This window comes from Sorex araneus, chromosome 5 (assembly GCF_027595985.1).
Source record: "Sorex araneus isolate mSorAra2 chromosome 5, mSorAra2.pri, whole genome shotgun sequence".
NCBI classification, from domain to species: Eukaryota; Metazoa; Chordata; class Mammalia; order Eulipotyphla; family Soricidae; genus Sorex; species Sorex araneus.
This window is the reverse complement of record NC_073306.1, coordinates 207,816,064-207,836,265: the sequence shown is the minus strand read 5'-3', so window position 1 is coordinate 207,836,265 and position 20,202 is coordinate 207,816,064. Positions and strand designations below refer to the sequence as shown.

The 20,202-nt window shown below is 39.2% G+C and overlaps 1 protein-coding gene across 4 annotated transcripts in view; it reads right to left on the bottom strand.

Annotated features, from left to right (window-relative positions):
• The window catches only part of ARHGAP24 (Rho GTPase activating protein 24), a 693,477-nt gene that overhangs the window by 27,103 nt on the left and 646,172 nt on the right, over positions 1-20,202 (bottom strand). For all 4 annotated transcript variants that reach the window (XM_055139840.1, XM_055139841.1, XM_055139844.1 and 1 more), the window contains one exon: positions 14,728-14,935. In XM_055139840.1, coding sequence (XP_054995815.1) covers positions 14,728-14,935 — 208 coding nt within the window. The remainder of the gene's footprint in view (positions 1-14,727; positions 14,936-20,202) is intronic.

The following is a 20,202-nucleotide window of genomic DNA, read 5'->3' as shown; positions in this document are numbered from 1 at the left end:
GGCTATGAATCAAGGTAAGAGATGTGGGGAGGGATGATTATTTCACTCCTCCCTAAAGTGAGATGCTACATCAGATCTCCAGCCTTCTGGTGAGACCCCCACACTCCTAACAATTCAGAAACAAAAGAGGAAAAAATACCAATAATATTTTATTATTATATTAATAAAATTTATTAACTTTATGCTTAAAGGGGAAAAGTTAAAATTTTATGATTTTCTTTTTTGCAGCTCGATTAAACTTAGGTTATGTTGTAGGAAAAAAAGGCTTGAACATTTTCCTAACACTCTTCTCTGGGACCTCATCCTTTTGCACTGGCTAGAAAGAAACAATCCCTCCTGGACAGAGGCCAGCGTCTTCGCCAGTTCTGGTTCACCTCAAGCACTTTACCATCTGCCTCAAGTGCCAGGACACTCCCAACTGCAAGACGAAGTCTGGAAATTATCTTGAGAATATCTGGGGGGATGCACATTTTTACAAAGGAGCGCCCTCCTGCTTTTAATTCTCTAGCTTGGAATGAGTCTGGCTGAAGACTCATTTGTTTGCTTAATAAATATCTGCTTGATTTGTTTTTTTTTTAATTACTGATTGAGGTTCTGTAGTTTGCAATATTATTTAGATAATGGCTTCTCGTGCAGCCATCTGCTTATACGTGCATAGCCAATGCAAAGCCAACAGCGGGTGCTGACGGTACCAAGTGAAATATGTTGTCTTTGTTTCAGAGACAGTACACCTCCGTCTCCATAGTGTGTAACCAAGTGACAACAAGTGGAAAAAATGATGGGGAATGGAAATCAAATTCCCTAACTCTTAAGTTCTTTCCAGATGTGTGGTCTTAAGAATGTTCACTACACTTCCTGGATGGTTCCTGCTAAACTTATATCTCTGGGTTCTTAAGGAGCTGAGTAAAAATAAGAGAACTGGACAATAATCCTTCCTAATTCATCTTTATCTTCATGACCACAGTTTCTCTGGAAAGCAGATTCTCAAAGACACTTGTAAGTCCAGCTGCCACAGTTATTACAAGCACATTACTACAGACTCAAAACTCAAAACAGGAATTTTTGTTTTCCTCATTATGTGTCTGGTCCTCAGGGCTTGCTCTTAGCTCTGTGCCAAGGACTCACTCCTGGCGGGTTCAGGGGAGAAGGCAAGCCCCCTACCTGTACGAATGCTCCATACCAAAAATGGGGACTTTTCATTCTGGATATTATATCACTGTATCACTGTCATCCTGTTGTTCATCGATTTGCTTGAGTGGGCACCAGTAACGTCTCCATTGGTCCCAGCCCTGAGATTTTAGCAGCCTCTCCTTACTCCTCTTTCCCAATGATTGAAGGCTCTTTCAAGGTCAAGGGAATGAGACCTGTTATTGTTACTGTATTTGGCATATCGAATACACCATGGGGAGCTTGCCAGGCGCTTCCCTGTGGGTGGGATACTCTCAGTAGCTTGCTGGGCTCTCCAAGAGGTTGGATACTATATACAGAAAACAATATATCAATTTATCTGAAAAGAATGAATTTCCAATGAACCTGCACAGGACATCACAAATGATACTGGCTTTTGTTTGTTTATATTTTGTCAGTGGTCAGGATTTATTTTTGGCTCTGTGCTCAGAGATCTTCTCAGAAGTGCTCAGGTGACCACACATGGTGCCGGGATCTAACCTCGGCTGGCCAGATGCAAGGCAAGTGCCTTAACCGCTGTACTATCTCTTGGTCCCATTGAAGATATTTTTAACTTATTAGCTAGACACAGTGAGATGACATAAAATTTTCTTGGAATTAAGGGGGGAAAAGGTATACGCATCAGACTTCCCATCCAACTCTATGGAGGACCCAAAGAACATGAAAGCACTCAAAACACTAACAAGAGGAAGATTAGCACCAAATTGTTTTGAAAATGCTGCTTCATTTACCAACTCCACCAAAACATTTTGAAAGGCAAATGCAAAGAGACTACAGAGTTCCAAACCAAACAAGAAGTTTACAAAGCGGAGTCTGATCCTGTTCAAACTCATTTTCTTATGCATCTGACAAAACGGGTACATTTTTCCACAGTGAAACTTGAATCTGGTTAAAGTGTCATGGCTTGTTGTAAAGTTATGTAAGTGTCACCAGTGAATTATACACAACACAAAAAGACTGTTTTGCCTCCAGGCAAAGTTCTGGAATGAAATGAATTAGTATTTGTTCCAAACAAGTTTCTCAGTTAAAGTCCTGGTGGCAGCGAACTGCACGATGACCCCTGCTGTGGGCTTCCCGTGTTGTTCCCAAGCCTCGGATGTATTTAGAGACTGGGCTTTGACATGACTCGAATCTGATGTAGTCATGTGGGGGAGAGAGAGGAAGGGTCATAGAAGTGCACTGGTGAGATGTCCATCCCCAAGCCAGGAAAAGCTCTCTCACCAGAATCTGGCCAGGGGGGCACCTTCATCCCATGCTCTCAGCCCCCAGAACTGTGAGAAAATACAATTCTACTGCTTGAGCCACTCAATCATAGCACTGTATTGTCTTAGAGAAGTGGGTGATGAAACGCTAGCAGACAGAAGGAAACACTTCCAGATAATGTGGTATTATTGTCATATAGAGCAATGTGATATAGGAGAATGGGATTCTCAAGCTTGGTGACACCGGATGGTTTTTTTTTCCCAAAATATTGATGATTGACTACGTATATTTTTATGTACTGCTGGTCAGGAATGAAGTTTGGACATTGAGTATTTCTTCAAATGCTCTATAAGTAGTTCTCGTGTGCCACAAAGGTTGAGAAAAAATTATACAGAACATGTATTTAGGAAAAGTAAAGGAGACAGTTTGGGTGTTTAATGGTTACAGATTAATATCTGGCCATTTCAGATTTCAACAGTAATGGCCAGTGTCCATTGGAGACTACTAGTTACAAACTGTCTCCTCATTGGTTGTTGATGAAAGAAAAGTGGAAGGAGTGTTGATGACGAGATGTTTGTGCGTAAGACAAACTGTCATACCGCCTTTTTCCCTACTTAAAAAATTGTACATGTTGCTATACATTCCTCCATCACAATGCCACCTAATGACATAAAATGAGAATTTGTTTACTTCATAGGAAATCTAACATGCCATTCACATGAACAACAGGATATATACAAGTTCATATACACTCACACACGTCTATACATGTATACATCATCAAAATAACTAAGTGCTCTATAGTACCATTGTGGGAAAAGGTTACTTAGACCCAATGAGTTCTGTGAGACCAAAGAACAGCTGTCTCCAATACCAAGTAGTTACATTCCCAAATGGAGCTAAAAGGGAGGAGGGCATTGTTTGAGGGTTTGGTGGTAGAGAGGTAGGGAACTGCATACATCAAAACCATAAACATTAACACTACTGCAAACCTCTGACCCAAATTGCAATAAAAAAATTTCAAAATGAGTTTGCCAAGGGCATGGGTTGGAAGAAGACCTTGAGACCTCGGGGAAGGACCCTGACCCTACTGGTGGCTGTGGAGTGCCTGAAACTCTTTTATTAACTGCACTGCAAGTCATGGTGCCTTAGTAAGAATTAAAACACCAAAAGAACATGTGTGCATTTGCTTCTTTGTGTGATTTTTGCTATGGCAAGTCTCTCATTCACTTTAGTATATCCCTCATCTCTCCCTTCTACCTTCTGTCTTCTCCCTCCTGGTCTTCATTTGTTACTAGTCCTTCCCAAGTTTTACATCCTCCCCTGGCCTCACGCATTACTTCCCTCAACTCTCCTGTACACTCTGAGTAAATCCATGACTCAACTAAGACTCCTCAATAACTACAAAGTATACATACCACATCAGACTTTTGGCTGCATTTTCTTGAGTTTTAGACATGCAATGAACTTCATATAAACACACCTGGTGAAAATATATGAAAACCCCTTTGCAATAAAGCTCTTCATCCTTTCCCGCCTTCTTAGCAATGTATGGCATCACTATTTATGCAAATAAGCAAGAAACCCTGAAGTCCACTTCAATTTTGTTCTCCTGAGGTCCAGATTAAACAATTAGTGATTCTCTGGGTGAGTTTCATATTAGAATAACTTGGTTTTTTTTTTGGTCACACCCAATGATGCACAGGGGTTACTCCTGGCTCTTTACTCAGGAATTACCCCTGGCGGTGCTCAGGGGACCATATGGGATGCTGGGATTCGAACCCGGGTCGGCTGCATGCAAGGCAAACGCCCTACCGGCTGTGCTATCACTCCAGCCCGAAATTTTTTCATATTAGAATAACTTGGAAAGTTTTAAAATATTCAAGACTAGATTATGTATATTCTGCTATACTACCACATCAATATGTTACTTCTTTCAGTAATCTCATTGATATGCACAAGTTCAATTCAAATGAGCCATTTTCATCAGTAATACCGTGTATTAATGGGTCTCTCTGCTATAAGTCTTTCTCTCCATACCCAGCAGTCTAAACACACACATAAAGGTGGCAATCATCAGTTACAAGAATAAAAAAAAATAAGAAACCTTTACCCCTTTTGAAAGCCACCTTTGAGTATAAAGGCAAAATACTGAAACACATATAAATCAATGCATCCATGCACACAACACATACAAGCATATTGTTTCTTAGACTAGCATTGAAGTCGCAATTATTTTGCTGGTATGTTTCAGTATTGATTCACTTTACAAGTAGTCAATTTGTCCAAGTAAAAGAAAACATTTAAATCAAATAATAAAATCTGATCTTCACAATATAGCACAAAGATGTGTTTTATCAGGGAGGAAAAACCAGTGGGATTGGGACACATATAACTTAACATGGAATACTTAGGAATTTTCCATAACTCAGTGTTTCATCACTGGGACTCCAGAACAACAGATCTTGTGAACAGAACATAACACAGTGTCAACACAACCAACAGCAACATGAAATTAAAATCTTAAGTTGTGTCACTTACCAAAATAATCAACATCACTATTAAAACAAACTAATATGCCCCTCTATGTCTAGTAATTTTAGACATGAGTCAATGCCATATCAAATTTTAATTTAGAAGAAACTTTCAAATGTGCATGACACATTCTTGCATTATAAACAGCAATAACACTTCCCAAACTCTGGATAGTACAGTTATGAATAGACATCCAAGTTTTACCACAGAAATTAAATCTAAAGTCAATGAAACTATAAGGATTTTCCTATTAGACTAAAATCCTATTTATATCAATATTGTATATTAGAATAAAATATAAAAGTTCTGGGTACTTTTTCAAATTTTGCAATAGAACCAGAAAGTTTCAGAAAACAATCCAGCTGAACTTTATTCTCTTCTCAGAGCCACTAGATCCCTGTTGCATTAATTTATATTTTTCTCAGGAGAGAGCCGGAGAATTCCATAGAGTATGTATGGATGCCAGTGGCAAGAGTAGTTAGGTTGCCTAAGAGTTTGATGAAATGCCATTACAAATCTAGGCAAGGAGTCACTAGGAATATCTACACATGAACACTTGTCTGATGGTTTTGTGGAGTATAATTTTAAGAATTGAAAACATGATTTTCTTTTTGCTAAGAAACATGAGAGTGATTAAAAGTTATTGGGGGAGGGAAGAAAAATGTGATTGGAAGGCTCATATAAATGCTTATCATCCATTTCAGGTGAATATAAAAACTATTCAGAATAATGTAAATATTTATTGCAGAAAATTAAAAATTGTGCTGAACAAATAGCTCTCCTGTCTATTTAACAAATAGGTCTATAGATTTTGTGACTATAGTTGGAAAGAGTAAGCTAAGTTCCTTCTTGTTCACCTCACATTTTCCCCAATATTGGTATAGAAATAAAGATTACTAGAAGAAATATAGTTTCTAAGTATATGATGATCATGCAATTATTCAATTAAATTATCTAAAATGTGAGCTATTTTTTATTGCTTGAGAGACTTTACTGGTGCCCGCTCAAACAAATCAATGAGCAGCAGGATGACAGTGACAATGACAGTGACATGAAATATGCTGTATTTTCTGACATTTAACTTCAGATGTACAGAGGCATAAGTATTCTTTCATGGAGGGTTTACATGACTCTATCTGTTTCCATAGTCTTATATCAGTTTAATTCATATCTCCAAGATTTTATCACATAGCCCTTTTTACCTTCAGCTGTGCCCAAAACTTGAAGTACCATTGGTTGTAATTTGAGTTTCTCACGTTTTTCAAATTTTAACATGTAAGTGATAAACTTGGCTTGGCAAGCTGGAGACATTATGACTACGCTTAGCTACTTTAAAATTATTTTGGTATTTGCTTAGTTTTAGCCTTCATTAAAATCAATGCATGGACTTTCAGGAATAAAAATTATGTAATTGCCATCAGATATTCAAGATTGATTTTGATATTTCTAATTACATGAGCAAGGAGTTTCCTAAAGGAGCACTACTGGCATTCTGATATTTAGAGGTAAATTATACTGCAGCATTGTATCACTGTCATTCCGTTGTTCATTGATTTGCTCAAGTGGGCACCAGTAACGTCTCCATTGTGAGACTTGTTACTGATTTTGGCATATTGAATATGCCACGGGTAGCTTGCCAACCTCTGCCGTGCAGGTGGGATACTCTCAGTACCTTGCCGGACTCTCCGAGAGAGACGGAGGAATCAAACCCGGGTTGACCGCATGCAAGGCAAATGCCCTACCCGCTGTGTTATCACTCCATTTCAGATTTTAATACAAATTTATTAACAAATCCCATTAAAGTATGTAAACATAAAATAATAAAATTTAAAATCATAGCAGAGCATGATTTAACATTTTGAATTTCACTGATATGGAGAAAAATTAAGAATATTAAGTTCTGGTTCAATGAGCAAATGGATGCACAATCTCTAAAAGTTATTTTCCACTTTTTGACTGCACTAGATAAGTATTTTTGGTTTTGCTTTTTAACCAGAAGCTTAACATTAAATTATACTAAAAATATTATTTTTTTCTCTAATAGCACTTAAGGCCCATAAACATTCTTATATATTAATATAGTTCTGTTTTACTTTGTTTGCTTTTGGGACATTTGGACCCCACCCAGGAGTGCTCAGGGCTTACTCCTGAAACCGTGCTCAAGGATCACTCTTAGATAGTCCCGAGGGGACCACATACAGTTCTGGAGATAGAACCCAAGTTGGCCGCATGAAAAGTGTATGTACATCCTACAGACTGTGTCTATTCCTGGCTCTTACACAGTATTTTTGAAAAGATATAGACAATTTTTTTCACAAATAATTTCTTGGCTTATAAAGACTGAATAAAAATTCAACTAGCTAATACATAACATATATTTCATGTTACTATATAAATACATCTTACTAATACATATGTATATTTAATGTGACCCCCACCACATATTATCCATATCCTTTCATCACTGTCACTGTTATCCCGCTGCTCATCGATTTGTTCGAGCGGGCACCAGTAACGTCTCTCATTGAGAGACTTATTGTTACTGTTTTTGGCATATCCAATATGCACGGTAGCTTGCCAGGCTCTGCCGTGCGGGCAGGATACTCTCGGTAGCTTGCCGGGCTCTCCGAGAGGGGCAGAGGAATCGAACTCCGGTCGGCTGCGTGAAAGGTGAATGCCCAACAGTTGTGCTATCGCTCCAGCCCATCCTTTGATAGATGTTGCAACTTTAAAATAACATTGGATGATCTGATTTGGGGATGACCCATAAAGCATATAAACCTCATTTCCTACAAAACTTATTTTCTTCCAGTCAAATCAATGAAGAGCAAAAATTTATGTTTTGTGAAAGAGATAAGTCAATCGAGATTTTTAGAGTTTTATACTGTTGACTCTCTAAGATGTGCTCGCACTTGTAAAGATTTTCTGGGATATATAGAGAAATCTACTAATCAATACTAAAATATGAAATTGTTCAGGTTCTCACAAAATTGATCCTTCTCTTAACTCTTTAACTGTCTTTTATTACAACATAAAAGGGTTCCCAGGGCCAGAGAGAGAGCGAGTAGGGAGGGCTCTTGCCTAATGCAGCAGAGCCTGGAGTGATCCCCGGCACACCACATGGTCCTCCAAACCCCGTCAGGAATGATCCGAGTGCAGAGCCAGCAATAAGCCCTGAGCACTGCCGGGTATACCCCCATCAAAAAAAAAAGGGGGGGAAGTTTGACTAATGTATATACATGTGTGTATGTGTCTGTGTGTCTGTGTGTATTGTACTCACACTGACTTGAGAGAGATAAAATGCCTTAAAAGAATTCTCTGTTAATATTTGTGTAAATCACCATACGTTAATTAAAAAAAAGGAAAGAAGTGAAATGAACCCTAAACAAGTTAAAATGACAAAAGAATCCAGTTATACATTCTACACATTTATTATTGATCTCATACTGAAATGCAGTCGTGTTCCTTGTGCGAAAATTACTTGTTCCACACATTTAGATGTTTTTAATATTAATATTCTAACCCATGTAAATAGAAAGAAAAAGAGACAAATAAAATTGTACTGGGAATTAGGCATCTTCAGAGTGGGAGAGATTGTATAGTGGGCAGGTAGCCTGCCCTGCAGCTGACCCACCGGACCTTGAACCCTGGCACTGCATATAGTCCCCAAACGTGAGCACTTTTCACATACCCGGTTTTTGTGCTCAGAGATCATTAAGTTTTCATATTGTGGTCAGGTCTATGGGGGTTTTATGGTACCTTTTGGAGATGTATCCTTTCACTAAAATTTGATGAGAAGCTAAGCATTTCAGGTAGTAAATTGATTTACTAAATTTAAGTAATAATTAAATCAATTATTAAAATTAAATAATAATTTAAATAAACAATATTTTCAATTATTTTAAATAAAATTAAAATAATTTAATTTAGTGACTAAATTAATTAGTACAGTTGATAATTGTAATTATCAATTTACAAAACTGATCATTCTCTGAACTCTTTAACTGTCTTTCATTACAACATAAAAGGGTTTCCAGGACCAGAGAGATAGTAAAATAAAATAGATAATAAAATAAACTTATAGATAATAATTTTATAGATAATATTTTATAGATAATAAAAATAAACAATATTTTAATTACTAAATTAATTAATAATTTGATTTAATTATTAAATCACACATTTCAGCTCTGTGCTGGGTGTTCTATTTCCCAAACTAGTGGCTTTTCCAAGTTAGTGCCACATAATATGAAAGATGTTCAATCACATGAAAGGAACATTTGACTTTTTCCCAATTATCTTTCAGTTCTCCTAGTTGAATCCAACATGAAGTAGCAATTGGAAATGAGAGAGGTGTCAACATGGTACCAGCATTTGCCTATCTCCAGTTTTATAAAGTGAGGGGGAAAATTTGAAAACCTTAGATCTACCACAAGCAGGAAATTTAGTAGGCATTAGTAACATGCTTTGTGTGAATGAACTGAGAACTTCATGACTCTTCCTTATGGCAACTCTTACTGGTTTCCGCCTCATAGCAATGATAGAAAGTCCTTTTTACAAGAAGTTTGACAAAGAAACTTTTTACACATTTAATAAATATCAGTACATCTGATGCCGGTGTTATATAAGTAGTATTAAAATCATTTTGGTAGTATGTGAATGAGAGAAAATGGGAAAGAACTCTCAGACAAGTGGATTCCAAATCTCATCAAGCTATCATGAAATACCTAGTGATTTCATCACAAATAGGTTTGTGAAATTTAACAAATTTACTAAAATTGACTATCGCTAGGCAGCTGGTCAGGACTGGTGGGATTGTTCCTCACTTGGGCTGAGACAAACAGAAGCACTGGAAATGTAGGCAGAATGGGACAGAAGAGTGGGGAAGGCTTAGGCAAGCTACTAGCTATGTTATTTGCGTTGCCAATCCTTTACCTATTTGTAGGCCTTCACTATCCTCTACCAAGTATGAACCTCACATTTTCTCTTCATACTATGACACAAAGGCTCTAGAACTGCACTGTTTTCTCCTGAACTCCCAATATTCAAATTTTCAGCGGAGTTAAACATGAAATGCAGAGATGTGCTTCTCAGGCAATTCTAAAATTTCAGGTCCTTTTCAGAAGAGAGGAAATGATGACTCTTAAAGAGCAGCTGTGTATCCCAGCAAATAAGTTATCTCTCACAATTGCTTCACATCTGCCTAGGTTAGTCCAAATTAGCATGTGGCTCATAATGCGTTGAGGATGACTTTTTTCCCCATCTCGGATGAGAGACACATCGCTTTAAGTGAACATTTTCCTTTTGCCCCACTCTCTCACAGCCAACTGTCTGGCCAGCATCCTTAAATTATGGTTTGAGAACCACGTATATAAGAATTAGGATTTGTATAAGAATAAGGGTTTGTTGAAAATGCAGATTTTTTAGACATCATAAAACTTCAAATCAGAAACTTCAAATGCTACAACCAGTAGCATCTGGGTATCTGGATCTGGACGTTATTCTTTAGGTTATTCTTTTTTTTTCTGTTTTGGGTCACACCCAGCGATGCTCAGGGTCACTCCTGGCTCTGCACTCAGGAATTACTCTTGGCGGTGCTTGGGGTCGAACCTGGGTCGGCCGCGTGCAAGGCAAATGCCCTACCCGCTGTGCTATCACTCTGGCCCCCCCTTTAGGTTATTCTTATACAAACTGGTACTGAAAGTCTTATAGTGTCCCCTCCTTTGGTAATCAAAGCAACTTTTACTGGAAGTTAAATATCTCACACATTTGAAAACAACTGCTCCTAGAAACAAATTACAGAATTAAAGATGAACAAGTATTTTGAATGACACATGCTCACAGAACAACACTCTTATCAAATGTGAAATCTATGACAGAGAAATGCATTGAGAATTGCTTTGGTGAGCAGAACATTTGCATCTTAAAAAAGATCTAAATGTCTGGAGAGTGAAATAAAATGGTGTCATTATTTTACACCAACAGTTTTTAACATCCCTATAAAATGTTTATTTTTTTGCAAGTCTGAAACTGAATACACAGCAATTAATTTCTTTCTATCATTGCCCACACACTCTCTCTTTGCCTTCCAGAATTAGTTTCCATGAACACTTCAGTCATTGAAGTAGTTTGCAGGTGAATCTGAGTCCTCAGTGGTGATGGCATATTTATAAGTAACATAACGTTAGCATTAGATGTGCATTATTATAAGCCAACATCTTCATACACAACTTTAAGTTCATCACTAAAATGCAATTTTATTTTTATCACAAAATTGACCCCTTTTATCCAACTGCCCCCTGTGCCTTTTCCCCTAACCTTTCTACTAACCGCCAATATGGCCTTGAAGCCTGAAAATGTATTTTTTGCTTATCCATTTATTTGGTTTCTTATATAAAGAAGCATAGGGTTCAGAATTGTGTTTTTCCTCCAACAGACTTCATTAGCCATGGAACATTCTAGATCTCTCTCTGTTGCTGTGAACGGCAAACTTTCATCATTTTTACAGCTGAGTAGTTTCCATTGTGCATTGCTCCACATCTCCTTTTCCAATCATTTGTCAGCAGGCACTTAGGTCATTCCCAACTTTGGGCTGTAGTAAACAGCCCTGCGATAAACACGGCTGTCCATGCAGCCCTTCTCTTGGTGTTTTTGCCTTCTTTGGCTACTTATCTAAGACAGGATAACTGGATCATCTAGAACTTCTACTTTTGAATTTTTAGAAAAATATGCATACCATTTTTCATAAAGCCTATAGAAATTTACAAAATCACCAACATTCAAATCCACACTGTGGAACTTAAGTCAGTAATGTTCAAAGCTACAGAGTTACATCAGGATTAAATTAAAATATGTGGCTGGCTTTTCTGTCTTCTAGAATTCATGTGTTTTTTTTTCCCCTTTCTTTTTCATTTTGTATCTGCAGACACTTAAACTTGTAGTTTGTTTAGTGATCCTAATTTAGTGACCCAAATAAAAACTAAACAGAAGGGGAAAGGAGGAAAATGAAGGGCAAGACAGAATGAAGAACATGTGGGTAGCAGCTGAAATAGCCAGGACAGCTGTTTTGCCATGTTCTTAGAACACAGGAAATCACTGTCTTCATACAGCCTTGAGTCCCAGGCGTTCATGAGCTGAAGGGAACGTTCATCCCCCATGCTTGATCCTACCTTCCCAGCTCTTCCAAAATGTATCTTCTCTAAGAGTGATGCCATCTGGAAAACTTTGGGAACTCAATAATACTTGTCTCTAATTGGATTATACACATTTGGTATTTTTTTTTGTTCCATCACTGTGGGGATGTTTAAAATAAAACATTATACTTTCATTTGCTTTCATTCCTAAACAGAAGGAATTCATAAAAGAATGCTGAAAAATGGTGATGTCTGTTTTTTTCTTTTTTACAGTTGACATAAACTGATAAAAACACAAGTTCTTCCAGGTCAATGAGAATGTCCTTTCTCACCAAACCCACTTTGGTCAAGCAGCCTGTGGGGAATCTAACTGTAGGAACATTGAGTCATGCATGCATCCAAGCCTCAAACTCAAATCTCAGAATTGGAAAAAAACATTTACTATAATTAAAGGAGAAGAGAAAGTGCCAATTTAATAAAATCTGGTGCATACATTTGTAATCTCTAAATTCAAATGATGTTGGTTCTGATTTATTTTTCAAAGCATCTATTATTTTCCCACCATCATAAGAAACACTTTGTCTCATTCAAGTGATAAATATAATCATCTGTACACCAAATGGAGAGCTTCAAAAGCTCATGTGGGTTTATGAGCAGGTGCCTATTAGCACCCAACTAAAGTCTGTAAAATATTGAAACCTATCAAGGCAGAAGGATATACTACAATGTACTGATGAGTATATACTCCTTGGAATCATGATGTGGAAATGATATAATTATAAATTATAAATTTGGTATTTTTATAATTATAATTATAAATTTATACCTATAAGTTAATTATGAATGATTAATTTATATTTAAATTAAATTATATTTAATTTAAATGATAATAATTAAAATAATAATAATTTAAATGATTATAATTTAAATTAAATTTATAATTTAAATTTATAAATTATAATTTATAATCTTATAAATCATTATAAGATTATAATATTCTAAATTTGTAAGATTTATAAGATTAACAAATTTTATAAATTTGTTTTTATAAGAACAAATAAGAATTTGTTCATGATGTATTGATGGGAACAGTCAGAATATCAAAACAAATTCTATTCATTTAGTTAGGTAGATCTCTGTGTTTTGATATATCTAAAGGTCTAAATCTCTTACATACTGACTTACTTGTACTAAAAAAATATTATGAACTCTCTAGGCTAAATTGAAATATTTATATTTCCTTTATATATTCTTTTTAGCATAAAACATACACAATGTTATAATGTGTCTGAGGTCACAGCTGGGTGGGGCAAACAAATGTGTGTGACCTTCTTCATAGCACAACAAAAGAGGCGGAAGGAAGGAACTGTGAAAGAGAGAGTATGGGGAATATTGTCTGCCATGGAGGCAGGGGGAGGGTGGGAAAGGGGGGTATACCAGAGATATTGGTGGGGGGAATGTGCACTGGTGGAGGGATGGGTGTTTGGTCATTGTGTGATTGTAACCCAAACATGAAAGCTTGTAACTATCTCACAGTGGCCAAACTGTGAAGATCCCATCACGTTAGCTTGTGATACCGACTAACGGAGAGAAGGAAAGGAATGACAATATAATAAAATATACGTAAGTATTTTCTTCCATCTTCAGCTAAATCCCAAGTTGTGTGCAAAAGGTAAAATCTTTATAGGGCTCCTCAAAGAGCAACTACCACTGAAAGAACAATTTCCTGGGATACTTTCCAACCTATTTTGAGGTCAGAATTTCTCTGATAACAAAACTCGTCAAAGATACTATAAGAAAATGAGTCCATATGTTTTTCCTTTTCTGTCTGTTTTTCTTGCTTTTCTTTGGACAACAGCAGGAATAGAGCATGTGAAGATTACACTAGGCAAATGAAGGCAGAAAGTGAGAATGACTATGGTTTCACTCAGGCACGAAACGTAAATCATGGAAGCAAAGAAACAAGGCACAACACAGAGATCTCTTAGACTGTGAGGTGCTGGAGCAATAATAGGGAACTTGCCTTGCGTGCAACCGACCCGAATTTGATTCCTGGCACCCTGAGCCCCACCAGGAGTGATCCCTGATCACCAAGTATAATGCGGTTGGAGGCCATGCGGGGTGGGGGGGGGAAGGGTGTTGCGTGCTGAATGTAGGCTAGAGACTGAACACAGTGGCCACTCAACACCTCTATTGCAAACCACAACACCTAATTAGAGAGAACAAAAGGGAATACCCTGCCACAGTGGCAGGGTGGGGTGTGGGGAGATGGGATTGAGGGGGATAGGAGGGATGCTGGGTTTACCGGTGGTGGAGAATGGGCACTAGTGAAGGGATGGGTTCTTGAACTTTGTATGAGGGAAACATGAGCACAAAAATGTATAAATCTGTAACTGTACCCTTACGGTGATTCACTAATTAAAAATAAATAAATTTAAAAAATAAAAATAAAAATGACGCTCCTACTCAAAACAATACACAGATTCAATGCAGTTCCTATAAAAATATCCAGAATAAAAAAAAAGGAGTGATCCCTGAGCACAGAAGCAGGAGTGAGCCCGAGTAAAGGCTGGGTAGCACTGCAGCACTGCGCTGTGGCAACCCCACCGTGCTTCCCACTGAGTTGGGGTGCGTGGGAAAGGACGCCCAGGAACATTTGGTACTCTACCTGTCAAACGCTGGCTTTTCGCCACAGTCGAAGGCATCCTGGAGCTCCTTCACGAGGTTCGCCTGGCCCGGCAGCCGGAAGAGACCCTCTTCCTTGAGCCCCCTTTGTCGGATGAAGCCCACGCACTGCTCCACCAGCATGGGGGCCAGGCGGTTTCCGTATCTCTTTTCATACCGGACAGTGTCCTCCAGCTTCTGTCCAAAGATGCCTGGAGAAGGAGAGGGTCACAGTGAATGTGAGAAACGCATATTTTCCTCCTTGGGTGCTTTCTGATAAAATTCAGTACCAAAGCTATGGGCTGAAGGCTAACAAGCGTGCACAGGGCATTTCGCCTTATAAGGAGACCACACATTCTATTCAATCTTCAAAATGAAAAGGGGTTATCTTTTAGTGCCCCCCTATGTTCTATATTTAGCACAAAACCAAAACAAAAATATGAAATGTGAGATACCCACTCAATAAACCCATACTAATGTTATTTTAGCTTTCCCCCTTCTTTCTGAAAGAGCTTCTTTCCTAGGCTGGAGAGATAATACAGCAGGTAAGGTGCTTGGTTGCATGCAGCTGACCTGGGTTCTAACCCCAGCATCCCAGATGGTCTCCTGAGCACTGCCAGGAGTAAATGCAGAACCAGTAGTAACCCCTGAACATCACAGGATATGGTCCAAAACCAACAACAAACAGCAAAAACAAACAAAACCCCAAAACAATAACAAAATCTTCCCTTCTCTTAAAAAGCTTAAAAGCAGAAACATTCTGCACACATAACCTTGTTCCTGTTTTAACTTTATGCCTAAATTTCACCGAGTTTAAAGACTTCATTTTCTTCCTTACTGTGTGTTTTCAAGTGATGAAGCCATACAACCATTAACTAGGCAAATTATACACCGAATATAGTTTTGACAGTTTCATCCCTTTAAAAACCTCAATTTATTTGGTTGAAACCAACAAAATTCCATTCATTCATCTGAAAGGGAAAAGTCTTAATTATGAAGTAGTGCCTCACCCAAATTATGATGGCAGAATCACAATGATTTTCCTGGAGAGGAACGTGCATTTTACCCCTTCTCACCTAAAATTGCCAGCCTGTGGCTATGACTTAGCACTGTAGCACTGTCGTCCTGTTGTTCATCGATTTCTCGAGCGGGCACCAGTAATGTCTCCATTGTGAGACTTGTTACTGTTTTTGGCATATCGAATACGCCACGGGTAGCTTGCCAGGCCCTGCCATGGGCTATAATTTAAAAAATAGTAACACATTTTGGTGAGTTTTATTAAAAATATCAAAAGATCTTGATAGGGGCATCCTCATAAAAATATGACATATAGGCCACATCAGGAAAAGAAGTGCTGATAACAAAGAAAAAGCAAACTAAATGACAAACTCTGGATAGCCTACATCTCACATCGGACTGATGACTGAAGAAGTGAATTTTGGAGAGCAGGTTGCTAAAGGGCTCTGCTGCTCCTGAAGTAAGAAGTCAGCTGCTTAGAGGAAGCAGGCGCAGACTGACGAGCAAGAGGGGCCTGCCTTGGGGCAGAGCGATAGCACAGCGGGTGGGGCTCTTACCTTGCACATGGCCAACGCGGGTTCAATCCCCGGCATCCCATATGGTCCCCCAAGCACCATTCCTGAGCACAGAGCCAGGAGTAACCCCTGAGCATCGCTGGTGTGACCAAAAAAAAAAAGTGGGAAAAAAACCAGGCCAAAAAGGGTGGCCTCTAGGGTCACTCATCTGTCAGGGTCCAGGCGCGTCTCACAGAGGAGTGAAGGGCATCGGAGACCAGGCGCTTCGACTAGCCTCTGAAAAGCAGCGATTTTCAGGCACAGAATGATAAGTACCCAGCCCTCAACACACACACACACACACACACACACACACACACACACACACACGCACACACACACACAAACACACACACGCACACACACACACGTGCACACACACACACACACACACACACACATACACACACACCAGCACTCTCTTTCTCTCTGTCATAGACTTCTGTTTCTGCAAAGAGAAGACTGCCCATACTCAGAAAGGCCGGGACTCCTTCCCTCCTTCCCCAGAATCCCAGGCAAGCCTGTCTCCAGTCAGCCCCTAGAGAGAGTAAACACCAACAGTGGGGGGTGGGGAAAGATCTGGAACCCATCACAGTCACTGGAATCTGATGCATACTAAATGGAGCTGGTCATAAGAAAGGGAAGAGTGAGGAACTGTGTAATGGGGTCGGTCGTCCCCAACCAACACACTGGTGGGATGTAACAAGAGTGAGGAACTATGTAACCAGGCTGGTCCTCCCCACCCAAAACAATGCTGGGATGTACCAAGACTGAGGAACTGTGTAACAAGAGTGAGGAACTGTAACAAGAGTAAGGAACTGTAACAAGAGCGAGGAGCATCTACTGAGGCAAGAGGCTGGAGAGGACAGGCTTTAGAAAGGTAAAGCAATACAACTAGCTTTAAAAAAAACAGGAATATAAAATACCTAAAGCAAGAAACCCTCCGCCCAGGCATTCGGGCTGCTGAACAATTCCTCTATTCACTCTGGGTAATATCAGTATCTTTAAAATACATTTACTTTCAGTATTAGCTTGCAAGATGATTAATTCAATAGAAAACTTAGGTGGGCGGAGTAAAGGCAAATATGACTCCAGCATTCCCAGATGGGATAAGTATCAATATGTGGCTTATTTGGGGGAGGGCCGGCTTTTGTTCTTTTGGTTGGGGATCACACCTGGTGCTTCTCAGGACTCGCTCCTGGCTCTGGACTCAGGGATGAGTTCGGGCTTGGCTTGGGAAACCGTGTGTGGCGTGGGATTAAACCCTGCTCAGCGACTTGCATGCGAGGCTCAGACCTTACCCGCTGTGCTTTAGTTCTGCACCCAATAAACTGTTTCAATGGTTCGGTATGTTTCACAAAATAGGTAGATGAGAACTACCTAAAACTAGTTTAAATAGAAACAAACGTGGTTTGTTTTTTTTTTTGCCTTTTTGGGTCTCACCCGGCGATGCACAGGGGTTACTCCTGGCTCATGCACTCAGGAGTCACCCCTTGGCGGCGCTCAGGGTACCATATGGGATACTGGGAATTGAAGCCGGGTCGGCCACGTGCAAGGCAAATGCCCTACCCGCTATGCCATTGCTCCAGCCCTGAAACAAACGTTTTTGCCTATGTTGTTGTCAGAGCCAGAGTGCCTATGATGGTAACAGGGAGTCTTGCAAGTGCTTCCAGTCTCCAGGGAAACCAAATTCAACAGGTCTGCACAGCTAAGACTCTACTGGTCTGGCCAGAGCTCATTCCACAGCCACAAGTCCCATGCGAGGATCTGGCCAGTTCACCTTATATAGACTGACTCAGAGTTCTGCAATCAGCTTTCTCCAAATCACTTTTTTTTCCAGGATTGCCCATATTTATCTTATCTCCTACCTCATAAACTACCCACACCCTGCTACTGCCTCCCACATCTCACCCTCAGTGAGATGGATTTGAGCCATGTCTGTGGACTTGCTTTTCAATTACTCAATAAAACATTTCGCATAAAATCCAGTGCTGTAGAGTTTGGCTTCTTTGACAGGAAGTCAGTGAGCTCTTCTCCATAACAAGAAGAAAGAAAACAAGAGTTGCATGTTTATATTCTGAAAGAACTCCCATGCGTTTGGGCAACTATTTCAAAACCCAAATTCCCAAATTGTAAGGATTTGATCATAAAAGAAGAGGCGATCCAGTCTCCCATCTTTAAAACCATTTAAATTATGGATTCATAAAGCAAAATCACCAAATCCCAAGTAGCAAATACTTGCTACCAAGGAGAATATTCTTAATTCAGGGAGAAATGATAACATAACAAAAAGACAAACTGATCTAGAGTTGATATTAGGTCTAGCACTTAATCAAAATTCATTTATTCCTTTTAGGGACAAAATCTTTTGAATGATCTAGTATTAATATTCAAGAACAGAGCAAACAGAATTAGAAAATGACATTCTTTAACAGCAGTGAAGACTGAGAATCCCCAAACAGGTCTGTTTAACTTGGCTCAAGGATTTTGGAATGAGCCAGTCCTCAGTTAGGGGGTGGGGTTCCAGATAGTCACACCCACATTTCCTTTTCTCACCAATTCTAAGATTTCTCCCATGTCCCAGAAAATCTTCTGGTTCCCAAAGAATGACTGATTACAGAATGCAAGAAAAAGACATGACTGGAACTTTTGATCACTCTTTCCCCCATGTTTTACATTTACACATTTGTATGTTAAGCCTTTCCAAAGTAGAATATAGGAGCAATTTTATAATTTATGAAATTGGTAGAGATCTTAAATAAGTCACCCAAGTTTAGTTGTACAACATTAAGAGAGCTCAACATTACACAAAGCTATAATAGAACTCTACACTCAGATTTACTCTGCTTCCAAACTGTTACCATTCATAATTACATCTTTATTTAATCATAATTATCATGTTTATTCATAATGTATTTTTTAAAATAGCAGTAAATTATAAAAATAAGTAAAATCTAGGATCTTTTCTGTTCTCTCAAAAAGTGATAAGGAACTGGAGAGATAGTACAGCGTGTAGGGACTTGCCTTGTCTGTGACCAAACAGGTGGAATCCCCAGCACCCTCTATTGTACCCCGAGTCCAGCCAGGAGTGATTCTCTGAGCACAGAACCAGAAGTAAGCTCTGAGCAGAGCTGGGTATGGCCCCCAACAAAATAAAACAAAAAACAGGGAGTGATAATAAGAACTGAAGGGATAGCACAGAGGTTAAGGCTTACACATAGCATGCAGCCAACCCCAATTCGGTTGTCAACATCTCCTTTCTCCTGTTATAGCCTTGGCATCCTCCAAGCTGACTGCTCCCTCCCAGGCACCATAGGGTCTGAACAGCACTGGAAGGTGCCCCAGGAACCCCTTAAGCACCACTTGGGACATGCCCACCTCCAAAAATGGTAGGTAATAGCAAAGCTGTGTTTACTTCTCCCAGGTATGAATATAATAAGCATATCTGCATTTATGGTATTTAAAATTCACAGTAGTCTATTTAGTAGCTACCATCATCACTCCCAATTTACAGAGGAGGAGACTGTATAATTTAAAAGTTAAGAAACTTGAACGTCACACTAGTATATGCGTGGAGCCCTGATTTGATCGAGGCTATTGGAGACTTCAGAGTTTTGGGGATTCATTGTAGAATTTCTGCACCCAATAGATAGTTGGGTGCAGAACTTAGTTCGCACGAGTGGGAACTAAGCTATGGAGAAAGAAAAAAGCTTTTGCTATATTTCTGACCTCTTTTCTATCATCAAATTTGGAATTCTGATTTCTGTTGCAAAAATATAAATTTGGGGGCAGAGTTCTACTTCCGGCACACTTATAAAACTGAGCAGAGCCCCCTCTGACCTAGGTGCTCATGTGGGCACCTTAGCCAAGAGTAGACTTCCAGTTCATCATGGCCGCTTGCTTGGAAC